Source organism: Podarcis raffonei, chromosome 15 (genome assembly GCF_027172205.1).
Source record: "Podarcis raffonei isolate rPodRaf1 chromosome 15, rPodRaf1.pri, whole genome shotgun sequence".
Lineage (NCBI taxonomy): Eukaryota > Metazoa > Chordata > Lepidosauria > Squamata > Lacertidae > Podarcis > Podarcis raffonei.
Genome location: NC_070616.1, coordinates 6,682,106 through 6,708,099, shown reverse-complemented (window position 1 = coordinate 6,708,099; position 25,994 = coordinate 6,682,106). Strand labels below are relative to the sequence as shown.

The 25,994-nt window shown below is 44.5% G+C and overlaps 2 protein-coding genes across 7 annotated transcripts in view; both read right to left on the bottom strand.

Moving 5' to 3' along the window:
• The window catches only part of AATF (apoptosis antagonizing transcription factor), a 77,216-nt gene extending 65,092 nt beyond the window's left edge, over window positions 1-12,124 (bottom strand). For 5 of the 6 annotated variants that reach the window (XR_008327821.1, XR_008327824.1, XR_008327823.1 and 2 more), the window contains exons 1-4: window positions 12,000-12,124; window positions 9,264-9,443; window positions 5,919-6,368; window positions 4,588-4,725 (exon numbers count right to left, since the gene is read on the bottom strand). Coding sequence is in view for 2 of the 6 variants with exons in the window: in XM_053367494.1 (XP_053223469.1) it covers window positions 4,588-4,725; window positions 5,919-6,368; window positions 9,264-9,443; window positions 12,000-12,087 (856 nt within the window). In the remaining 4 variants the exon portion in view is untranslated. The remainder of the gene's footprint in view (window positions 1-4,587; window positions 4,726-5,918; window positions 6,369-9,263; window positions 9,444-11,999) is intronic. The other variant, XM_053367493.1, reaches the window with a different exon arrangement.
• A 7,637-nt stretch (window positions 12,125-19,761) lies between these two features.
• The window catches only part of LHX1 (LIM homeobox 1), a 54,372-nt gene continuing 48,139 nt past the window's right edge, over window positions 19,762-25,994 (bottom strand). The window contains exons 5-6 of the mRNA XM_053366729.1: window positions 21,377-21,785; window positions 19,762-21,190 (exon numbers count right to left, since the gene is read on the bottom strand). Coding sequence (XP_053222704.1) covers window positions 21,406-21,785 — 380 coding nt within the window. The 3' untranslated portion in view covers window positions 19,762-21,190; window positions 21,377-21,405. The remainder of the gene's footprint in view (window positions 21,191-21,376; window positions 21,786-25,994) is intronic.

Genomic DNA, 25,994 nt, shown 5'->3' with positions numbered 1-25,994 from the left:
AAGTGGTCTAATGATAGCAGCAAATAATATTATGTACTGAATATTACATTACAACACCAGCCTCACACCCAGCATTGCTCAGGAATTCTAAGAAACAAACAAACAAAAATCAGCGCAATTTTGAAAGGTCCAGTTCACCCATCTTGATTCAAAAATGGTATCCACTTACATCCCAAAATAGATGAAAACAGGCTCCTTGAGCTCAGAATCCATCACACGAAATTTCGTGTTCCTGTCTTAAGAGGTGCCCAAACGTATAGCAAATAGACAAACAAGTAACTTTCCAAAATATATATTGTGTGTGCGCTCTCTCTCTCTCTCTCTCGCTCTCTCTCTATACAGTGGTGCCTCGCAAGACGAAATTAATTCGTTCCGCAAGTTTTTTCTTCTTGCGAGTTTTTCGTCTTGCGAAGCACGGTTTCCCATAGGAATGCATTGAAAATCAATCAATGCGTTCCTATGGAAACCGCCTTCAGACCAGGTCCGGGGACAGTCTGTCCCCCGACCTCTTCTGAAGGCTGGGGGGGGGGGACAAGGGCTTTTCTTCCCACTGCCAGCCTTCAGAAGGCTGTTCTGAAGGCTGGCGGTGGGAAGAAAAGCCCTTCTCCCCACCTCCCACCCCGCAAGCTCCGGGGACAGGAGGGCTTTCCTCCCAACTGCCAGCTTTTAAAATGCTGGCGGGCGGCAGCGAAGCTTTCGCTACCGCCAGCCAGCATTTTCAGATCGCCCCGGGACAGCAGAGAAGTCTCCGCTGTCCCGGGGGCTTTTAAAATGCTGGCGGGCGGCAGCGAACGCTTCGCTGCCACCCGCCAGCATTTTCAGATCGCCCCGGGACAGCAGAGAAGTCTCCGCTGTCCCGGGGGCTTTTAAAATGCTGGCGGGCGGCAGCGAAGCGTTCGCTGCCGCCCGCCAGCATTTTCAGATCGCAGCCATCCGACGGCTGCCGGTGGGGCGGAGAGACCTCCTCCCGCCGCCAGCCTTCGGAGCAGCCTTCTGAAGGCTGGCGGCGGGAGGAGGTCTCTCCGCCCCCCGCCTGCCTTCGGAGCAGCCTTCTGAAGGCTGGCGGCGGGAGGAGGTCTCTCCGCCCCCCGCCTGCCTTCGGAGCAGCCTTCCGAAGGCTGGCGGCGGGAGGAGGTCTCTCCGCCCTGCCGCCAGCCTTCGGAGGAGGTCCGAGGACAGTGGGGAAGACGCGCTGCGCTTCCCCGCTGTCCCGGAGATTTCCCTATGGGCTTTCGTCTTGCGAAGGAAGCCCATAGGGAAATTCGTTTTGCGAAGCGCCTCCAAAACGGAAAACCCTTTCGTCTAGCGGGTTTTTCGTCTTGCGAGGCGTTCGTCTTGCGGGGCACCACTGTATATATATAATGCTGGGGTTTTCCACACTGTTGCTATTTTCAGCTGGGAATCAGCCACATAACGGCAAAGTCAGGCTACACAATTTAAAGTTTATTTTAAAGATGGGCATTTTTGCGATAAGGGAAGTGATGCGGGGGAATATGCCTTGGAAAGTGCAGGATGATGACACTTGCTTTGGAGCAACATCATCTAACCTTCCCACAAACAAATCAGAATGAACGCTTGTTACCTAGCCAGTGTCCTTTAATCTTCTGGCAAATGAATCAGAATGAAGGCATGGTAAACAGGTTCGTCTGGAAGCGTAGAACCATTGAAATAAATAGACTTGACTAACAGAGGTCCATTCTTTTCAATGGGTCTACTCCTGGACAGGATTTAGTTGTGCAATATATATTCTATCAGTGTTCTAATGCATATTGCATATTCAATTTTTTGTAAAGCAGGGATGTGCGTTATGTGGGCATCCCCTCCCCGCTCCCAAAGGTCTTTAAAAAAACAAAAACAACAAACACTGCCCCTTTAAAAGAAAACAACAAAAAGAGAATCACCCCATATAAATTATGGCCATAAACTTTTTTTCCCCCTGCAGTGCAGCCTAATTAATTCCTGCTCTATACACAAAGGGAAAATGCTGGGTGACAAATGGGTGCAGAGCTTGAAAGCTGCCACGTCGGCAAAACATTTTCTACTTCAATTTATAAGCAATTTTGCAGTAAATCATCCACCAGAATCCAAGATCCACAGGCAGCAAGGAAGAGCCAGACCATGCTGGGGTGGCTTAGCCAAGATACAAAAGATGTAACATCAACGGTGTTTGTGTGTGTAGGAAAACAGGTGCCCCCGTGCCACAGCTCCATCTCCATTTAAAACTCCACAAAGCAATAGCCTCCCATGATGCAACTTGCATGGGACTTGTCGTGCCCGCAATCCACTGCTCAAGAGGCAAAGGCCATAGCTGAGGACGAAGAGCATCCGCCTTGCATGCAAATGGTCCCAGGTAAAATTCCCGGCACCTCCAGGTAGGACTGGGAAAGACTCCCCTGGAGAGCTGCTGCCAGACAGTGCAGACAATCCTGAGCTAGATGGAACAATGGTCTGACTTAAGGAAGAAGTCTATATTCTTAAGAGTCAAAAGGGGTACCCCCCAAAAAATATACCGTATTTTTCCATGTATAAGACGCCCCGGTGTATAAGACGACCCCTATTTTGGGGGACTCCAAATTAAAAAAAAACACCCCTCAGCACTACCCGTGTATAAGACGAGCCCCAGTTTTAAACCTAATATTTTGGTTAAAAAACTTAGTCTTATACACAGAAAAACACGGTATATAGCAAACCTAGGAAGCTGCCTTATACTGTACTGTCTACATTGACTGGCAGGCAGCTCTCCAGGGCTTAAGGAATGAGTATCTCCAGCCCTACCTGGTGATGTGGGGAATTGAACCTGTGACCTTCTGCATGCAAAGCAGAGGCTCTACCACTGAGCCACGACTTTCCCCAAGAACCTCACTCACTAGTGACAACTTTTAAGTGCTAACGGACCACCGGCAGGTAAAATGACCCAGACAGAACTCGTATGTCTTGCAAGTCTTGTGTGTGCGCAGAACTCGTGACCAAACAGTGCCCCTCCTCCTCCTCCAAAGTATTCATAAGCATGAGCCTCTGTTACCCAGAAGCCTTCATCAAATTTTGAGGCATTGTTGAACTCAATGAAACCTGCTTCAGAGGATCAGGGAGTAAGTGCCCACATTTCCTTAAGTATCTTGAAAATGCCCCAGCGCTGAGATTTTTCATGATATGCATTATTTACTTTCATAGAAAGAAAACATTATCCTGCTGTGTCAGCAAAGACAAGACACCTCAAGGCAACTAAAAATTAGATGTTAAAAAAATCAGTTCAACTGATTAGAAGACAAATGATCTAAGGATAGAATGCCATCCACACTAACTTGGAAGCAAGTGCTATTGAACAAAGTGGAAGTTACTTCTGACTAAACTAGGATTGTACTGTATGACCTACATTTGCAGGACTAGAACAATCTTGCATGCCAAAAGCTTCCGAATTTCTAGAATCTGAAATATCATGCATAAGCCAATAACAATTTTTTTAAAAAGCTGTTTTAGTTCTAGATATTTGACACTTTTCTAGCTCAAGATGCAAATAACAGGAGCCGTGCAAAATAAAATGTATGGTTTTCTTTTAACTCGCCGGGGGAGCTTTTTTCTTTCTTTCTTTTTTAAAGGGTTTTTTATATAAAATCCCACCTCTTTACAGAATTTATATATTAAACTCCATGTTCATTGCAGTGTTTTGCTTATGGGAAATATCAAAATGTCAACCATTGTTTCTGTTAAAGGTCTTTAATGATATCGTGGTTTCTGGACTTGTAATGAAAACACGACGCTGGCTGCAGTTTGTAATGCATCTCATTAAATACGTTAATGGCACACGTTTTACTAAAAGGTCAGGTTTAGTATTGGTGGGAGTTTGCCTTTTAAGGCAAAAAGGGGAAAAGCAGGAACTTGGTTTAAAGCTATAGCTAACTGTGTGAACTATAAAGCACTTCACTTGATGTGGATCTGCGAAAACACCAAGGAACCACTTAAAAGTTCGTCGCTGATGAATTAGCATCCTGTGAGCTGTCACTTAAAACCACATCTGCACCCTACACTCTGATACCACTTTAACAGTCATGGCTTCTGCCAAAGAATCCTGGGAACTATAGTTTGCCAAAGGTGCCAATAGTTGCTAGGAGAACCCCAATTCCCAGGCAGAGCTGCAATTGCCAGGGTTCACCAGGAAAAAGGGGATTACTTTTACACTAATGTGTGGGGACTGCAGCAATTCCTGGCTAGGTTCAGAAAAGAAACCACATACCGTATTGGCCCGAATATAAGCCACACCTTTAAAATTCAAGGAGGGAAAAGAAAAAAAGACAATACCCGAATATAAGCCACTTCCTTAAAATTCCACAGGCACTCACACCCATTCCATTTTACCGTATGTCTGTTTCAGCAGCAATATCGTAAAAGCAATTTTTTGTAACTTTTCATGGTCGGAATTTGGAAAAAAAGTGAGGCTTATATTCAGGCCAATACAGTACTTTGCACCAACCACAGCTGAGAATCCAAACCACACCTTGAGCTTCCAAACATACATTTTGATCCCCGCCCAAGTACAGAAAATACAAGCACAAAAGCAGTCTTGTCTGGGGAAAGGAGAGAGATTCTTACTGTTCTTGAGTGCAGCGGCAAACTCCTGTCCTCCTCTTTTCTTAAACTCCAGGAAGGTATCTGGCTGGGGAAGCTGGTTGGCTGTCAGGAGAACCTTCTGCAGTTTAATTCGCCCTTCCAAGAGCTGATCCCACAGAGCTTTAGTAAAGCGGGGAGCAGGGTAGAGAAGAGAAAGACAAAACACCGTAATTAAACAGGAACATAAGAAGCTGCCTTATACTGAATCAGACCACTGGTCCACCTATTATTATTATTAAATTAAATGTAGCTCAGTATTGCTCTGAACTGTTAGTACTGATAATCTTGTTTTGTTATTTCATAAACTGGCTTGAGTTTTGTTTGGGTGGTTTTGTGTTTTTTTTAACAATAAAGCACTATATAAAACAAATACAAACATGGAGACAAGGGTTTCTCCCATCCCTACACAGAGATGCCTGGGATTGAACCAAGGCCCTTCTGCATGCAAAGCAGATGCTCTACCACTCAGATGCGGTCACTCAGGGGTGTTTTGTTTTGGCAGCTATGGCCGTTCATGGCTGACGTATCAAAACCCCAAGTATTCCCTCGCCTCCCCCACAACTGCCTACCAGAGGGATGGCAAACAGTACCTTGTTAGCTTCCTAAACATTGAAAGCAATACACTCAAGGTTTGGGTAAAATGCAGAAAAGCCTGCTCTCTCTCCTTATCTCTAAGGCACCTCCCAGGTAAAGCCTTCCGATAGCAGCACACTAAGGTGAGCATGGGGCCCATACACCACTGAAGGATCCCGCTAGCAAGAGTACCCAGGATCTGCCCCTCCTCTTCGCCATGACAAGCTGATCGCTTGTTCACCCCCCTCTCACTTTGGCCCAGACAACAGTGCCAGAGAAGAGGAGAAGCAGATAATAATGTACAGTGGTACCTCGGGTTACATACACTTCAGATTACAGACGCTTCAGGTTACAGACTCGGCTAACCCAGAAATAGTACCTTGGGTTAAGAACTTTGCTTCAGGATGAGAACAGAAATTGTGCTCCGGCGGTGCGGCGGCAGAGGGAGGCCCCATTAGCTAAAGTGGTGCTTCAGGTTAAGAACAGTTTCAGATTAAGAACGGACCTCCAGAACGAATTAACTTCTTAACCTGAGGTACCACTGTACTCCCTTTAAAAAACAAAAGAATTCTTATTTTATACCAAGTCTCAGCCTGAATACCTCTCAACTGAAGGTGTGCTTCAAGCAAGGATTCCTTGAACTAAGATCTGACTTATTCTGCTGCGTATACGTAAACTCTATCTGCTAACATTTCCCACGTTCATCAGGGGCCACATGGGAGAAGAGGCTGCCCACTGACCTATTTGATTCTTCACGGCTTTTCCTTTAGCAACTTCTTCGGCCACTCGGTCTTTCGAGAACGGCAACAGCCCCCCAAGATGTTTACTCTCCCTCGCATCCGCCACCATCTCCTCCTCCTCCTCGCTCCCCGTGGCGCTTTCCTCCGACGTCGCTCCACCTTCGCTGCCTTCTTCCATGCTGTCTTCCTCATCTCCGCTGCCTTCTTCGACACTGTCTTCTTCCTCATCTTCCTCCAACATTTCTCCACTGCCCATTTCGTCCATCCCCTCTGCAAATTTTGCAAAGTCGTCCACAGCCTGGAAAACGAAAGCATCTTCCTTCAGTTTCCCCAGCTGTTTCCTTTCTTCCTCCTCCTCCTGGCTGCTGGCAACGCTGCAGGTAGCATCCTCCTCCTCCTGGTCCTCCTCCTCCTCCTCCGTTTCCTCTTCCGCGTTTGAAGTCTGCTCATCTATCAATTACGAAACAAAAAGACTATTGTTAACACTTCTCCGTCATGAACGGCACCCAATCCATTAAGGTCAAAGCTGGTGCTTAACTGTGTACATCTGGGGCTGGGAACGATTTTGGCTCCAGGGGCCAGATCTCTATCAAGATCAGTCTTGTGGGGCAAATCCGACAGGTGGGCAGGGCCATGCACCTGTCAATCACCTGGTGTCAGGTGCAAGGTGCCACTAAAATGAAGGGTTTATTTACATTTGTTTTAGCGGTGAGGGTGTGCATGGAATCCTTACAACATATATAGAGCGCAACAGGCTGAATGGTAATGTTTGTAACGAATTTCTTTACTGGTTACTTCCTAACATACGAATCAAGTCCAGGATGTACACCATGTACAATCCTTAAGCAAGGTATATAACCTATTTAATTAAATCCGATGCAGATATATTTCTTCCATCCTTAATACATTCTTGTTTGAGTTCATATATTACGCAGTCCTCAAATGTGATTAAGGAAAGGGCCCTGGAATGTAACAGACATCCTTGTTTGAGGATTGTATATGGTGTACATCCTGGACTTGATGTTAGGAAGTAACCAGTAAAGAAATTTGTTACAAACATTACCATTCAGTCTGTTGCGCTCTATATGTTGTAATTATTGCATCTGCGTAACAATGTATTGTATTTGTTTTGTGAATGGAATCCTGCACGAATCCCCCCCCCCACAAAGAATCCTGGGAACTGTAGTTTACCCCCTCAGAGCTACAATTCCCAGCACCCTTCACAAACACACCAAACAATTGAAGCTCATTACTTCCCCCAAAATACTCCTGGGAACTGCAGTTTACCCCCTCCCACGGCTACAATTCCCAAGACCCTTAAACCACTATTTGCAGGATTCTTTTGAGGAAGGGATAAGTCATGTTCTTTAAACATAGAAAGTGTGTACGCAGCCTAAGTTGATCTAGTATTCCTTGGCTATAAGGGTAACGTTAAAATAGTTATAGCAATCCCATAGCTTCCTTAAAGGCAGAGGTCACCAACGTGGTGCAGATATGCTGGTAGAGGCCTTTACTGGTGTCCACAGGGCCCCCTCCCACCGCTGAAATTAAGCTTGAAAGAAGCGTTCTGTTATAGCTAATGGAATCTGTTGCAGGATGTGTGCCTGTCACCCCCAACAGCTTCTCCTGTATGCAAATGCACCCACAGACCCCCCCCACACACAAAAAAGACTAGCGGCCCCTGTTTAAAGATCAACTCCCATTTTACAATACAGTGGTACCTCGGGTTACATGTGCTTCAGGTTACATACGCTTCAGGTTACAGACTCCACTAACCCAGAAATAGTACCTCAGGTTAAGAACTTTGCTTCAGGATAAGAACAGAAATCGTGCTCTGGCGGTACGGCAGCAGCAGGAGGCCCCATTAGCTAAAGTTTCAGGTTAAGAACGGACCTATGGAACGAATTAAGTACTTTAGCTAATGGGGCCTCCTGCTGCTGCCGTACTTAACCTGAGGTACCACTGTATGTGTATTTTCAAGATTTTGGCTCAGGCACGGGGTGGGGTGGGGGTGGGGATGACGAGGAAGTTCATGGAGCTTTCCCCCTGCCCCTCCCCCCACCTTGGCAGATTGACGCCTCAAACTTGCACTTTCCTGCAGCAGCTGAACCGATTATCAGACCCATTGATTAGCTGACAGCCTTTCCCATTAAATAATGAGATAATGGGTGAGCATTACAAGGTGATCAAGCACCCTTACGTACATCTTTATTAAGGGGGGGCGGAGTGAGGCATCGTATACAGGGATACAGTCTCTGAGAAATCTATCAATATTTTTTTTTAAAAAAAGGGGTTGCCAATTTCCCTCTCACTGATCCAGCACCAACCTGACAACCTGGGACCTCCATGCAACATGAAAATATTACAGTGACGTCTCAGGACAGAAAGAGCGGCCTGCAAGACTGCTTAAGCATGCTAGAACGCCACCATTTTAATTCTGCATGCTTTTTCCAATGCTGGTGAACTGTCTGATTCAGGATGCTCAGAACCAAGACACCCCACAATACTTAGCATTCAAATGTATTACCACTACTACTACTACTAACAATAATGATAATAATCTATTATATTGGTATACAGTCCTTCATCTGAAAAATCTTAGGGATATTCACAGCACAAAAACACAGAATAAAACCTCAAAGTGCATAATAAAAATGAGGGGATGGACCCACAAAATAACCCCCCTTCCCCCATGATCGATAATGAACTTTTAAAAATGTTTAAGAAATCCATTTTTCAAAAGCCCAGAAGCATTGTTGTTGGGGATAACAACAACAGAAATCACCAAAAAGAGAGAGAAATTTGTGCCTATATGTGACAACAGCCGCCAGTGTGCTACTAGGGCAAAAATGGAAAACAGTTAAGGTACCAAGAAAACAAGAATGGTATATCAAACTGTTAGAATATGCGGAGCTAACAGGGATGACCACTAGAATAAGAAAATCTTTTTGCATTGCTTTTCTTCATATTCTGTTGGTACAGAATTATATCAGAAATGCAAATAAGTATTTTTAAAAATAAAACCTTCCCCAAAAAGCATTTAAAAGGGGCACTGGAGTCTAAAGATGTAGAATGGAGCCGCCAGCCAAATCTCCCTGGGGATAGCATTCGAGAAACCGGGAGTCACTGAAGAAAAGGCCCCCTCTCATGTTGCCACCCTCTGAACCTCTCGCAGCAGAGCCCACGAAGAAGGGACTGGGGTAGGTGGCTGGGGCTGATGGGAGTTGTGGTCCAAAATGTCTAGAGGACACCGCGTTGGAAAAAGCTGTCCTAAACATTAAGAGAGCTTGACAAGAAATGGGGAAACCCCCCCCCACAAAAAAAGGGAATGGTGCAGGATCTCACCTGACAGTTGATCGTTTCCCCACATCTCTTCCTCCAAAGCTTTGCGGGATACGGCCTTCCCACGGTATCTCTTATCAGCATCCAAAAGGTGGGAGGAGACCCCCTTTCGTATGTGCCCAAGCGCAAGGACATCATCTTCATCTCCTTCGTCAAACTTGTCAACCACCCTGGCTGCGGTGGCTGCAAAAGGGGGAGAGAAGGTGAAAGAGATTAATGGGGGGGGTAAGAAGGGGAGAAACTCCACCCCTCCAGTGGTCCAAGAAGTTTGCCGAAATCACTGGCTGAATGGGGAACACACAGCTTTTCAGATGTGGCCGGAACACTACTTGAAATAGCTCCTCAGCCAATGCAACCCAACGATCAGGGGTGATGGGAGTTGCAGCCCAACAACATCTAGAGAGTCAGAGACAGCTTCTGCGCAGAAAGATACACCACCAAATATTCACAGTGATAGATAGAATTCTAAATACCAGGAACAAGCAACAAAGAGAGCTCACTGCACCATGTCTGGGAGTTCCACTGTTTAAACCACAATGCTGGACTAATAAGACCTCTCTCAGATGCAGCCAAGATGATTCCTGCCATGTGTAGCAGCAGAAACTCTGGTTAGCTTTCACCATCAGCTACCAACACATCCCTAAAGCATGGTTAAGATAGGAAAGGCAACAGCATTGCAGGCCCTGCCCTGTGGAACTCCCTGCCACTAGAGGCACAGCAGAAACCATCCTTGCCTTTTCTCCATACATCTTCTGAAAACCATACTGTTTAGGCAGGCCTTCACAATATGAATTTTTCTTTTTAACCAACCAGTTATATTTAGGGATTGATTGTATTATTTTTGTATACAAAAACCTTGATAATGGTTTATGAAAGCATGGATTACAAATATTCAAATAAATTTGCCCCCAGGAGTGGAGGGAAGGCACATTCCTATTCTCTTATTTTACTAAGAGCATCATCATTACACTCTTGGGGGCTGATGCAAACACACGTTTTACGAAGTAGGGCTGTCACCCCATTAAAGAAATGTTACTCAATTAATTGCATGGGTCCTTTATCAACTATTTTAGTCAATCAAAACCTTTCAAGCCTGGCAGTGTAGTGTAATGAATCAACCAACTACAACAAAGCAGTCCTAACTAAGGAGAGATCTTCTTGAGATCAAGTTCTGAATTTCTTTGCCAATTATCACAGCAGGTCCATGATGTTAACTGAGATACCATCTCAGCAATAAACACCTTTACATTATGCACCAGTCAGTGGCATTGAATGAACCAGCTGCAAACCTCTTGGTTCTATATGGCAACATTTTTTAATTGTTTGTTTTTATTTTATTAAATTTCTACACTGCCCTTCATCCAAGGATCACAGGGCAGTTTACAATATAAAAACACAACATTAAAGATCCCAGGTGAATAGTATATAGAAGTAGGGTGTGTTGAGTTTTTCAACTTTCAGATTCCAAAAATGAGGGGTGCTAAAAAGTTGTAATATGATTTGAGAATAATAATAATAAACTTTATTTGTATTCCGCCCTTCCCTGCCAGAGCTGGGCTCAGAGCAGCTAACATCATATAAAAACACAATATACATAAAAACAAACAAACAATTGATTAAAATGCATCCCAAAATTATTTCAAATAAATTAAAATTAGACTGGACAAATGGCCATCCTCAAGTTAAAACTGAAAGCAGTTAATGTTATTTTGGTTAAATTAATACAATGTAGTTTTCCTTGGTAAGTAAAATGCGTGTAAATTTTTAATGGTTGCCAAGTACCTGCAGTTATATCATATACTATTAGCAGTATTAGTATTATTTAGCATTATCTGACATTTTCAGAATGTAACATGAAATTCTGTGGTTTTCTGAAAGCAGTTTATGTGCTTCTTCATCAAACAGACTTACCAAGCTAAATGTTGTCCAATAACAAATGTACGTAATAGATTTAAATTTCTCACACCTGGAAACACGTTTTCAAGATGCCTCATAAAAGACACGTGCAAAAACTTTCACCCTCTAAAATTTAGAGTCTAAATCGATACGCCCTAGTACAGGAGGCTACCTTAAACTTCTTGCAAGGAGTTCTGGGAGCTGTAGTTTGTTAAGAGAGTTGTTAAGAGAGACCACCTGCTCCCCTCCAAGATCTACAATTCCCAGAGCGGCTTAAACAATCCATCTCTTTTCTCAAAGCTATGGGAACTGTAGTTCTGGGAGGGGAAGAGGGGTCTCACCTAACAACTCTCCAAACAACATCTCTCTCACATACACACAGGACAATTCCCCATGTCTGCTAAAAAAAAACCACAACCACTACATAACGTGCACACGTGGCCAAGGAAACTTTTACTAGCTCTCTGAAATCCAAGTACACGCATGCACGCACGCACACGTGCGCGTGTCCAGAGATACTTGCACACACGTGTCCAGGGGGCCTTTCCACTCGCTTGGTGAAACCCACTCAGCGACACGCACACACACGTGTCCAGGAGTATTTCCACCCGCTTGGTGAAGCCCACCCAGCGACGCGCGCACACACGTGTCCAGGAGTAATTCCACCCGCTTGGTGAAGCCCACCCAGCGACGCGCACACACACAAACACACGTGTCGAGGGGCTCTCCCACCACCGTTTCCAATCCACGTGTCCACACACAAGCACCGGCCCCTGCTTCTCCAAGAGAGACGGAGCCCCCGAAGGCGCTCCGTTGCGGTTTCTTCCCCGCGCACCCACTCACCATCCTCGGGGTCGTCCTCGGGGTCGTGCAAGGCGCGGGGCAGCGGGTTGAGCAGCCGCTCCAGCTCCTCCGCTAAGGGCGCCGCCATCTTGAGCCTCTCCTGGCCCGCCCGGAAAAAAGGAGGCGGAGGCAGCAAAGGGCCGCCCAAAGGCCCGGGAAAGGGGAGGGCCTCTCGCTTTGCACATTTTTGCACGCGCGGACACAGCCATGCACATACATTAAATGCACGTGCACCCTCCGCTCAAATTCCCAGGGCGGTTTTCATCCTGGCTGGAGCACCACTGCAGCTGCCAACCTTCTTTTTATTTCATTTTTTTGCTGCGTGGTTTTGCATTTAGGCTGCCAGACCTTGCGATGAATCTTTAAGGGGGTTCGAGGGTTGTTGTTTTGTTTTACAATCAAGCAGTGTATAAATTTTGTTGTTTAATTTCGGTGAATGTTTCTTAACGAGACGCTTTTATCAACTTACTGATCGGATGTCAAAGAAATAAACAACTATCTGACTTTTAGAAGACATCCGAAGGCAGCCCTGTTTAGGGAAGCTTTTAATATTTGATAGTATTTTAATATTTTGTTGGAAGCCGCCCAGAGTGGCTGGGGAAACCCAGCCAGATGGGCGGGGTATAAATAATAAATAAATATGATATTATTATTATTTTGGTGTTTTTTTAGTTAATTGTGTAATTTTCTTTTCATGTTCTGGGTTGCCTTCAGTATGATTTCTTACGCCAAGGGAGCATGCACATTAAAAGTGAGAGTGATGATAATGGCGGTGGCCACATTCACAACAAATATATTTAAAGCACTATGTCGGGTTGCCATATTTCAAAAAGTAAAAATACCGAAAGTTGTTTAGCTTTATTATTATTATTATTTAGGAAAACACAGGAAACACCCCAAAAAAAACCCTTTTTTTGTTTGTTTACTTGCCGAAGATCCAGGACAAACCGTGGCCTTCTCGAAATTCCCTCCAGACATCACTTCCGCCTTTGAAATCCTGGTAATATCCAGGAAAATCCGGATGTACAGCAGCGCTAGCATTAGGGCACCGCTTTGAGACAGGCATGGCTTCCCTCAAAGAAATCTGGGAGCCATAATTCTGGGTGCTGAGAGATGTTAGGAGACACACACACACCCCATTTCCTCTGGCAGAGCTACAGTTCCTTGGGAAGAGCAATGGATTGTTAAACCACTCTGGGCCTTGTAGTTTTGGGAGGGCAACATGGAGACAATTGTGGCACCTTGAAGGCTTAACACATTTATTACGACTCCTTGCTTTTGTGAGAACGCAGGCCAATATGTCTACTCTGTGTGTGTGAACTTTTACAGCTGAGAGGATGGATTTCAGTTAAGCTGCCTCGATCGTCATGCTGCACTCTAATAATGTCCAAAGCACTTCATGTAACTGAAATCCTTACAACAATAAGTGAGTGTCATTTGCGTACATTTCACAGAAGGGGAAACTGAGGCCAAAGAAAAGGGTGTATGGCCTGAGCCCAGCTACTGAGTTCTTGATTCATAGCTTGGTCTCCTAGCAACTGCATCGCACCAGTAGTGTAAAAGCCCTACAACAAACACACTGGTTTCCTGGGTATCTCAACGTATTATTGGGGGGGGAGCTATCAAGACTCCCCTGTTGGGGGCCTTAAAAGAGTTAACAAATAGATAGCCCCAAATCCCATGCAGGTCTGCTGATATGAGAGCTTCCAGCTGAAGCTGCTTTGCCTTTTAAATGATTGGATAGGAGGGGCTTGGGGAAGGAAGACCTTCTTTGCCCAGAGAGCCATTGTCAGTCTGACATTCCCTGCCCAATGGTGGGTGGGTTGAGAGGGAATGGGTGGGTCAGGCAATGGAAGTGATACCAATGCACAGTTGGCAACATTCCCAGCATGCAAATTCCTGAAGTTTCTCCAGTCTCCACAACCACAAGAAAATGCAGTTTAATTGGGCTGGGTTTTTGTTAGGGAGGGGCTGCTGCTGCTATTTATATATATTTTTAAAAATGCATCTTTGTTTTGGATCATATTAAGATTTATATGAAAGTTGTTCCATCAGGTTGTGTACTTTTTGATGTTTTATTCATTGCTTGACTGTTTTTGTTATGTATATAAAGTAAAGGTAAAGGGACCCCTGACCATTAGGTCCAGGCGTGGCCGACTCTGGGGTTGCGGCGCTCATCTCGCTTTATTGGCCGAGGGAGCCGGCGTACAGCTTCCGGGTCATGTGGCCAGCATGACTAAGCCGCTTCTGGCGAACCAGAGCAGCGCACGGAAACACCATTTACCTTCCCGCCAGAGCGGTACCTGTTTATCTAATTGCACGTTGATGTGCTTTCGAACTGCTTGGTTGGCAGGAGCAGGGACCGAGCAACGGGAGCTCACCCCGTCACGGGGATTCAAACAGCCGACCTTCCGATCAGCAAGTCCTAGGCTCTGTGGTTTAACCCACAGCGCCACCCACGTCCCTGTTATGTATATAATTATGCATTATTATTATTTTACATGTAAGCCTCCTTGAGCATGGTCCCAATTACGGAAAGGCAGCATACAAATAAAATGATGTATACTGTATGTATATAATTTGCAATGCGCTTCAACAGTTTTATCTGATTAATGGGACTGTAGTCTGTATGCCATCATAAGTTTGTTGGTTCTTAAGGTTACAAATGGCTCTGTTGTCTTTGCAAACACTAATACCCCTCTGCAGAAGCCAACTGTGGCAGTATATTTTAGGGTGGTATAGTAGTGAATCTACTGACTTGAGAGTAAATTTATTTGAATTAAGTGGGATTAACGTCTGGTTAGGCATGTCTCACATTGAATCATTAGGTGATTAAAAGACAAACAGAAAGGTAATATTGAGTGTGTATGTATTTTGCAGGTTCAGAAAGTGGCACTAGGCGTGGAAAAGATATGCTTGTGTTTTATTTCATAAAATTTATACACTGCTTGATTGTAAAAATCCTCAAAGCGGTTGTGCTGTTTCCAACCTATAAATCTAATATTGTAAATTACTTTTAAGCTGTGGCTAAGTGAAATTTCCCACAGGTTAAATCGGCAGTGGGGAACCACTGCCCCCTGGTCTAATTAGCCATCCCAGGCTTCCCTCTTTAATGTGCAAGGCTGTTCAAACAAGCCATGCACACCTGTGCTCCACCTGATGTCAGGTGCAGAACAGGTCAAGAGAGGCACCAGGCTTTGCAAGCGCTGATCATCAGCACTTTCAAAGTACTGTGCCTTTGCATATGTGGTTTGATTTCAAGCCATGCAGGCAAAGGAAGACGGGTCACCTGACGTCATTGTGATGTCAGGTGATTGACACGTGGATTGCCCTGCATACCTGTAAAAGTTGTCCTATTAAGAAATGGGAACAGTTAAGGATCCAACTAACGTGCAGGATCCAACTAACGTGCAGGATCCAACTAACGTGCAGGATCCAACCTCCCATCACCACCACATTAAATATTTCACAAATTAGGGGACAAAGCATTCCTTCACGAATCAATATGATTTATTGATTTTCATTCCTTTCCCTATACAGATCATGGATGGAATTAGAAAGATTTGGTTCCCTCAGTGGGTGCTTATAGTGCCATTTACACTTCATCACACTCACTGGCCAGGCCATCAACTGGCCAGGCCATCAACTGGAAAGGTTTTTATTCCACCCATAAAATGTTTGATTATTCCTTTTTGAAACCAATCATATGCACCCACAAGTACTGAGCCTAATTTGTCCCCCAACTTGTGATTCTCCGTTTGCATATTTGACTGGCACCTAGGTTTCAAAATATAAGACCATACTATATGATGAATTTTAATAAAAAGAGAAGAGGTGTTCAAAAGCAAAATCCTGTGCATGCCAAGAGCTCAGTGTGGCTTACTCCCTGGTAAGTGTAGTTAGAACTGCAGCCCACCCACGCCATATAATCAAACAACAAACATACGCAGAATGTACTGGGAATTCAATAGCAGATATGAGTACTTATGGAAGCATTCAGCCATACCAGAAAACATCCCAATATATCGACCCATGTAAAAACTGCATTTCTAACCCCCCAGAGTGCCAGATTAATGCTTTTCTTCCCAATATAAAAAAGCACTAAATATATAATGGAAAGCCTGCATGGGTGTGTGCATATTTTGAAAGAATAAATGCGTTGGCTTGTTCCAGCAACCTCACTTTCAAAATTGATAATTCTGTGTCTCCTGAAGGAGTAAGGCTACATTTAACCTGGGAGGAAGCCCCACTGCACCTTACTTCTGAGTAGACTTGCATAGGATTGCGCTGTTAAGGTTGCTATTCTGTGCTCACTTGCACAGGAGTAAGCCCCGCTGAATGAAGAGAGGCTTACTTCTGGAGTAAACACACATAGGATTGTTCTAGAATTCAGGGGGGCGGGTCATAAGCTTCATAATATCTGAGGGACAACACAAAATTAATGCTTTTCTTCCCAATATAGGAAAACGGCCATTACAATAGGAAAACGTACTTTGGTGGGTTCCCCCTTCATAAATTAATATTTTCACGATACAGTACTTTAAAGGGCAAGAAATAGAAAGCATTGCCTGGGGCTGCCCTCTTCTTCCTCCACTGTGTTTTATACACATTTATTCAGAAGTAAGCCCCACCAAGTCGGGCAGGAGGACTGATCAGTTCCAGATCAATCTGCTTCGGATAATAGCCTTTGAAGTGACACGGCAAACATGGAAGGGAAAGTGAAACTGGCAAAAGATGCTGAGTTGCCAAATTATGTCCAGGGAGAAAAAGAGAGTAGATAAAGGGCATTTAAGAGTTGTGGGGAACCTCAGGTCCAGGTAAGCCTCAGGACAGGTGCTACAACCCCAGGCCATGCCTCTGGCCATTCCTCCTCAAATCCTTTCGCCTGAATGAAATGTTTCATTAAACTTTGACTCTGCCTCTTGCTCCCCTGAATGAGGGATGGAGAGATAGTGTGGAAAAGTGTATGACTTTCACATAGCTGGAATGTACAAAGGCAAGTGTTGCCTCTGCTGTGCCAATCACCCGCCTCTGGCCCCATCCAGCACTGACATGGCATGAGTCCCTCAAATGTTTGCCTGTGAGGGGCAGCAGCCCTCAGACTTGCAATGGTTCCTCACCCCTGCTACCCAGGGCCAGCCCAAGACATTTTCGCACCTGAGGCGAACCAGAACATGGCATCCCTACCCAGCCTGAAAATAAAGGTTGAGTGAAGATGCTGCATGAATAGGCAGGGCTCGTCTCACACACTATGCTGCCTGGGGCAGAGGACAAGATGGCGCCCTCCCTGTTCCATGCACAGAAGCTGACTGGAGCTGTCGTTGAATCTTAACTTCAACCTGGCAATAGGATGACATCCTCCAGTCTGTGGTTTATTTAGGTCTGATCCCCAACACAGGGGAATGGCCCTGGGTTCAAGAGGAATGGAGGGTGCCTGTCGCTTCTGCCTGAGGAGACTACTTCCCCTAAATAATTATGGGAGCTGTATTTTGTTAGGGGTGCTGAGAGTTGTTAGAAGGCCCCTGTTCCCCTCACAGGACTATAATTCAGAGAGTGGTTCGTCAACCTCTCTTCCTCAGGAAGTCTGGGAATTGTAACTCTGGGAGGAGAATACAGGCCTCCTAGCAACTCTCAGAAACCTTAACAAACGACAGCTCCCATAATCCTTTGGGGGGAAGCCATTACTGCTTAAAGTGGTACAATAGCGTTTTAAATGCCCGATGCGAATGTAGGTTGAAAAGTGTAACGTGAGGGAGGCAAACACTTCTTATGAAGCACAGTGGTGTGCCTTGGAGTCTCAAATTTCCATGTCGCCCTGCGAGATGCCAAAATTCAGTGCCGCCCACCTCTCGCTTTCCACCGAGGCTCCGCGTCCAGTGCAACTGAACCAGTTGCGCTCCCCTGAATCTGCCTCTGTGAAACAAACGTATGCGCTGATGTCAAAGAGACAAACACATACCAGCCTGACTCCACCATGACACCACAGCTAAGGCGACATTTTTCCATCTTCACCGCATTAAGCACTTGGTCCCTTACCTTTCCCGCCCTGACCTGGCCACAGTGATCCATGCGACGGTCACCTGCAGCCTTGACTACTGTAATTCGCTCTATGCGGGGCTGCCCTTGAAACTCTCCCACAAACTTCGGCGGGTGCAGAATGCAGCAGCGAGGCTCCTCATGGGGTCCCTGCCATGGGAGCATATTCACCCAGTGCTTTACCAGTTGCACTGGCTCCCGGTGGAGTATAGGGTCAGGTTCAAGGTGCTGGTCTTGACCTTTAAAGACCTTTGCGGCTTAGGCCCCTCGTATTTACGGGACCGCCTCTCCTGGTATGCCCCGCAGAGGACCTTAAGGTCCATGAATAACCATAGTTTAGAGGTCCTGGGCCCTAAGGAAGTCAGACTATCCTCCACCAGGGCCAGGGCCTTTTCAGTGATGGCTCCGACCTGGTGGAATGTTCTGTCCCATGAGACTAGGGCCCTTCAGGATTTAACCTCTATCCGCCGGGCCTGTAAGACAGAGCTATTCCGCCTGGCCTTTAATTTGAATCCAGCCTGATCTTTTATTTCCCTTCTCTTCCCTCCCCCTCCCCTTTTATGAAGATTACCTGCTCTGAGACCCCACAGCTAATTCTCCCCTGGCCTCCTCACTGGCCCAAGTAGGAGCAATTCAGCCAGATAGCCCTGGGATTACCTAATGCTTATTTCCCCTAAATTGATTTCTGAACTTTGAATTTTATTGTTATTCATGTTTTATACTGTATTTTATGCTGCTTTTACAATTAAGTTTTAAATTTGTTAGCCACCCTGAGCCCGGTTAGCCACCCTGAGCCCGGTTTTTGAACCGGGAAGGGCAGGGTATAAATAAAAATGTATTCTTCTTATTATTATTATTACTTGAGAATCTACTGCAATCTTCAAGAGTAGGCCAAGCTACAGGGAATATAATAGAGGCTCGGTCTTGTGGTTAAACCATGACAATAAAAATTCATCTTCTTTCAAGGTTAGCTTAGTTGTGTTGTGCACGCAGTTGTGTCCTCCAGTGGAGGGGGAACTGGAGGATGGCTGGACCGGGGGCACTGCCACCTGAAGCAGTTGACTTAGCCTAATAGTAGAGCCATACTTCAATCCGACATGTATTTGGGGCAGAGTGAGATTCATTCAAATGTGTGTGTATGTTCTTCAAATCCACACTCAGTAACTATCTGCTGTAAGAAGGTCCCATGGTACCAGAAATAGCCAACAGAGCAGTGAACACCTTGCTGTAACAATTTTATCAGACATGGCGGGAAAGGCTTGGGAGTTTCTCTCAGGATTCTCCAAGATGCTTCTTCAAATTGCTGAGGGGAAAGCTCCAAAAGCACTTTAAACTTAATTTTAACATGAAATCCAATTACCCAACTTGAGCAATGTTGCCAACATTATCAAAACTCGTAGCGCTTTCCTCAAAATGACTCGGAAACGTAATCTGAGGAGAAACCACCAGATTCTCATTGAATTAATGCAGAATCCAATGACAAGTTATGGATGAGTGAAAACATCCTCAGATTTCGATATTCTTATAAAAAGCTGTTCTGCTATTCCTCAGAATCCCAAAGAAAAAAAATTATGGGGAAATAATTGCCTGAGGAAGAACCCACACAATTAAAATTTTGCTTTTGGCAATATTTAAAAGAGATCAGAATCCTCCTTCTTGACCACCTCTCCCCCCCCAATGTCATAAATCTTTTAAAGCAGTGAATGAAACACAGGTTATCTAAACATCAGATTTTCTAATTTTATTAAAAATTCACAAATTTTTGAATCCAACTTTCCCCCCCTTTCATACAGTGAATGGTCTAATATGCACTGGAGGTCACACAAGCTTAGGTTTATTTGAACAATAAAAGACATATGAGAAATTTAATATATAAAGGAAAAAAAGTAGCAGCTGCTGACTGCATATTTGACCATAAAATTTAAATATTTTGAACTTTTTTTTCTTTTAAAGACACAAAAATAAAACCTGTGTGGGTCTATATAAGTCATATTAACAATTCCATTAATGTTGAACAGGACTAAACATTAGCAAAGATGTTAAATTTCCCCCCCTCTTAACCTTGTAACACTTTGTTTAAAATGTTTTGCGTTTTCCCCCCGGGCTGTGGGTACAGCACCCCCAAAGAGTATTTTGTGCTATAGAATTGTTTTATTTGGCAACTGTTTGATTTTATAAGTTTTTATTCTTTGCCTGCTGTAAACGCCACCTTTACAAACTAGCACAGTGAAACACAAGCCCTGTAATGTCTTATAACAACTACAGAAAAAAAAGGAAAAAGAAAGAAAAATGAACTATTTTGGTTGATTGCTCAAAATACTTTGCTTTTGAACAAGAGGTTCTAAAACAGGAATTTTTTTTAAGTAAAACATTGCGCTCCTGAATTTAACATTCGACGTAAACAGTTGACTGCTTTTTTTTCTAGTTTCATAGAGTCTTTTTATTTTTGTTTGTTTAGCTTTTATTTTTCTGAAGGTAGAATACTTTGTCGTTCGTTTCTTTTCAAGTCAGTTTTTTTTTTTACTTAGAAGTCTAGCAGAAGACTTCTGGGTTTTGAGGATTATTGGTGTGTGTCGCTCAGAGAAGGTAGAAGAGTTGATTCGGAGGGCTTATATTTAAATATTTGCTATTTTGGCCAATGAAAATAAAATAAACATAAAAGCACCACCCTCCCAAAAATAACAACAAAATTAACTACATTTCATTTGCCCCACCTGACATTTCTGAAGCTTTAAAAGTCTATTGTTGTGGCTCATGTTGAATGTTCGGAGGCAAAATAAACAAATCAATAATACCAAAAGAATCATCATTTTAAAAAATGCTAGAATTCCTTGAAGCTTTTTTTTGTCTTGTTCTTGTTGACCTTGCCTTTATTCAATATTGGTTTCTTTTCCTATGAGAAAAGTCTCTGAGAATCTTGTTCCCCCCCCCTAGAGTTATAGTCTAGTGAATGCGGACACTCACTATTCGCCATCCCATAGTATATGGCAGTATCGAAACAAATCCACTTTGCCAGTGTCTTTTTTCCTTCTTCACTTGGTACAAAAAGAGATTACTTTCTTCATATTTTTCCCCTTGTCTTTTCTTTTCTCCTGTTCATTCTGTATCATGAAGATTGTCCTCCGGTTTATACCAGAATCTCCCTGGGCTTCGATCTGAAATGAATAATTCAGTTAATTCCCAAAGTTCACCAAAAAAAAAAAAAAAAGGCAAAACCCCCAACAAATATATCTATATATCTATACGTCTTAGGGCAAGAAAAAAAAGAAAGAAACTATTTGCTCGAACTCGTTTCTATACACCTGGATGTAAGCAAAGGTGGGTGTCGATTGGCCACTTACTTCTCAGCCCCCAGTCTTGGTATTTAAAGCTACCATACAGCAGCCTCGTTCATTTCGGGCGGATGTGATAAGTGGCTGCCATAGTTAGCACCGCCATTGACGGATATCGAGGAAAACGGAGGACTCGGCCCAAAAACTTCGGCCGACATGGAGTGCAAGGAGCCGGGTAGGTTGGGTTCGGGGCTCGGAGAGTCCCCAGGTGGGTGTGACATGATATCTGTGAAACGCTGAGCTTCGCTGGAAGGGTGGTGTCCAGGTAAGGGGTGGTCCATCCCCCCAAGAGGCGTTCCTGACGACCCGGACGATGGCACGAAAGGGAGATCCACCGGCGTCTGGGCTTGAGAGGAAGGCGGTCCTTGGGGGAAGAAATCGTAGTTGCTCCCAGGTCCGTAGTATTCGCTCTGGTAATCTGGCAGGCCAAGAAAAGATAAAAGGTTGACGTACATGCCACAGATATTTCTTTCTTTCTTTGCTGCATCAGGAGGTTTTTTAATATTTTCTTGTGTTTCCGAGCATAATTCAAAGTGTTGGTGCTGACCTTTAAAGCCCTAAACGGCCTCAGTCCTGTATACCTTAAGGAGCGTCTCCACCATCATTCAGCCCGGACACTGAGATCCAGTGCCAAGGGCCTTCTGCCGGTTCCCTCATTGTGAGAAGTGAGGTTACAGGGAACCAGACAGAGGGCCTTCTCGGTAGTGGCACCCGCCCTGTGGAACACCCTCCGTTCAGATGTGAAGGAAATAAGCAGCTATCTTATCTTTAAAAGACATCTGAAGGCAGCCATGTTTTGGGAAGTTTTTAATATTTAATGCTGTATTGTTTTTAACACTCGATTGGGAGCTGCCCAGAGTGGCTGGGGAAATTCAGCCAGATGGGCGGGGTATTTATTATTATTATTATTATTATTATTATTATTATTATTATTTTGTCTTTTGCTGGAAGCTGCCCAGAGTCGCTGGGGAAACTCAGTCAGGTGGGCGGGACATAAACAATAAAGTTATTATATAAGAACAGCAGAGGATGGCCTGATCAGCTGTCAATACTGCATAACCAAATTTGATTAGTTACGTAGCAGGATGTCACCCTTTTCACTATGTGGCTCATGGTGGGCTGAGATTCCCCATGTCTCGATTAGAGAAGGGGAAACATAGGAAAAGCCAGCCGGATCAGGCCAATGGCCCATCTAATCCAGCATTCTCACAGGGGCCAGCCAGGTGTTCCAATGGGAAGCCTGCAAGCAGGAGCAGAATTTGGTAATATGGCGCCCTGTGCTCTCCTCCTGTAGTTTCCAGTAATTGGCATTCAGAAGAACTAAGGTCCAGTCCCGAGGGCCTTCTGGCAGTTCCCTCACTGCGAGAAGCCAAGTTACAGGGAACCAGGCAGAGGGCTACACCTGGGTGGGGAACCTCAGGCTCAGGGACTGAATGTGGCCCCACAGGCCTCTCTATCAGGCGGGGTATGTATGTATGTATGTATGTATGTATGTATGTATCTATAAATAAATAAATATTATTATTATTATTTAACCTAGCCTTGGCTTCTTTTGCACCTTGACCTGGCGCCATTTTCTGCTTCACCACAGTCAGCAAAATGATTTGGGGAGGCCCTGATGAGGCCCCCAGCCACCACCTCAACAGTGGTGCAACTTGGGTTGGACCTCAGAGCTGAAGTCTGGACCACCACAGCCCAGGCTCTGACCCCCCAAGTAACCCCCCCTCAAAAGTGGCAAATTACAGTGACAAACATGCTCTGCATCCGCATCTGTGCCACCAGTGACAGCTCTGGGCCTGATGCTGATGATTGCAACTTTTATTTCTCCTTACTTAAAAAAAACTCATTATGGTTGGGGGGGGGCAAGGACCAGGCACCTACACAGTTGCAAATGCTTGTCATAAACAACCCCACCTTTCCCCCTAGTTGCATCTTAAAACCTGTTTGCACGTCCTCAACTTTATATTAAAATGTAATGAATGCAAATTCTGCAATAAATTAAAACCACACTCTGCTATAAGATGCCAAGTTGAATCAATTTTGCTAAATTGTTATTATTTTCACACTTTAATCTGAGTACGCTGATAAGGGGAAGAGGGGGCACAGAAACTTCTGTGGTTTCTGATTTCACCCTGTAACTTGAAATAACATTTTTTCAACAATTAGAGAAGCTTGATTTTGTTTTTAAGAATGAGAGATCGCCAAGATTCTTATAAAGCTGAAGATGAACTCTGCAGCCAAGATCACTTTGGGGAACTATTCCCATGTTTCTGTCGAACCAGTATTAATATGGTGGTGTGCAAACATTAGCTCCTCAAAAGTACATCTTCTTGGATTCAGTGGGGCTTACTCAGAGGAAAGTGGGTTTTTAGGATTATAGTCTTTGTTTGCAGGGAGGTTAAACTACATGGACTATTTAATGAGCATTCATTCTGGCTTTTCTGCAGGTAGGCTAGATGGCACTGCGTCAAAGCCAGTGTCATCCTCTACCTTCCCTGTCACTTTCCTTATTGCAAAAAGGCCTGATATTTTAGGAGAGTGGGTTTATCACACAATGTTTCCCAATCAGCTATAATTGTGCAACCTGCCACTGAACAACAGTGTCGTCGTAGTCGTCCACCCAAAAAACATGATAACTCCATCAGACAGTCACTTTGGGGCAGTCAGTCCATGGACTGCCTCAGTGGGAGATATGGAAAGCGGTGCTCATTCCATCAGCTTAGCTGAAAGACCAGCTCTGTCACGCACCTCTTACCCCTGAACTGTGTCAGCTAGTCATTAGAAGAATAACTATTTAATAATTGGTGTCTGAGTTTTATTTTTTTCCACCTTCTCCCCCTTCCCTGGTGGGTCATTTTCCACCTCCCTCAATTTTAAGCCTACGTGCTTAAAGACTGTCTTGTTTTAAGTTACAGTGATACCTCAGATTACATACGCTTCAGGTTACATACGCTTCAGGTTACAGACTCCGCTAACCCAGAAATAGTGCTTCAGGTTAAGAACTTTGCTTCAGGATGAGAACAGAAATCGTGCTCCGGCGGCGCAGCAGCAGCAGCAGCAGGAGGCCCCATTAGCTAAAGTGGTGCCTCAGGTTAAGAACAGTTTCAGGTTAAGAACGGACCTCCGGAACGAATTAAGTACTTAACCTGAGGTACCACTGTATTGCATTTAAGCCACTCTGGGAGCCTTCTTGGCTGAAGAACGGACTACAAATTCTATAAATGAATGAACCTGAATCCTTCCTGAAAATAGCAACTGTGTGGAATCACCCTCAGGCCCCACTGCAAGATCATTATATCCCTTACACCAGGGCTAGCCAACATGACACCCTCCTCTCACCTTAAAAATGGGTTAGGGCTTGCCAGTCATCCCAGTGCCTTTGATCTAATTGGCCCAGAACACAAGGAAGGCAGGATCAGGTTTGCTTCTTTCTGACCGATTCGGAAGAACAGTGCCAACACATATTGTTTATCTCTGTTAGTGCCCCCCTATGCTAGGGTTCCAATCTGCACCAGCCCCCCCCCCCAAAATTGGCAATTGGAGGGGACTCCCACACACCCCTTGCATTTCAGGACAGAACTATGCAGTAAATTTCATGCTTAGTTTGGTTCTGAGTTTTGGGGTGCTTTTAATGTTGATGTTTTATTTTGTTTCTTTATATAGTGGTACCTCGGGTTAAGTACTTAATTCATTCCGGAGGTCCGTTCTTAACCTGAAACTGTTCTTAACCTGAAGCACCACTTTAGCTAATGGGGCCTGCTGCGCCGCCGCTGCACGATTTCTCTTCTCATCCTGAAGCAAAGTTCTTAACCTGAAGCATTATTTCTAGGTTAGTGGAGTCTGTAACCCGAAGCGTATGTAACCTGAAGCGTATGTAACCTGAAGTACCACTGTATTTTGTTGGAAGCTGCCCAGAGTGTCTGGGGTCAGATGGGTAGGGTATAAAAACACTTTGTTGTTGCATTAGGCTAGACCCTATGAAGCTGCATGAAGAGATTCATTCCAGATTCTAAAGCAAGGCTCTTTCTGGGTTCAGCTTCACAGGGGACCTTTGCAGAAAGAGCTGTAGCTCAGTGACAGAGGATCAGCTTTGCATAAAGGAAATCCCAGGCTCAATTCCAGCTAGAGCTGGGAAAGGATCCTGCCTGAAACCTGGGGGAATCGCTAACAAGTCAATGTAGATAACACTGAGCTTGGTGGATCAATGGTCTGACTCAGCGTGAAGCAGCTTCTTCTCTTGTGAGGGAGGCAGTTCAGCCTCTTTACCATTTAGGATGATCCTCTTAAGCTACTGCTTATAGGAGGCCAGGAAGCATGATTTGGCTAAAACGTGGGGGGCTAAGGATTTCATAAAGCCTTTATACCCTCTCCCCATGACTTGAGCACTGGTTCTGGTACGCTCAAGGGAGATTACAGGCACCTGCTGAATTTTCAGTTACCCTAAAAACAAACCCTAAAACTAAAAGGGGCACCTTTTAGTTGGAGATAAAGGGAAAGGATGCAATGCCAAAGTAGTCACTAAAGAAGTAAGTTTTCTGGCTAATGGGCTGGGATTAGGTTCCCACCCAAAATTTTTATAAAAAATTAAATATTATAAATATCTAAAATTAAACAGCCTAATATCAAG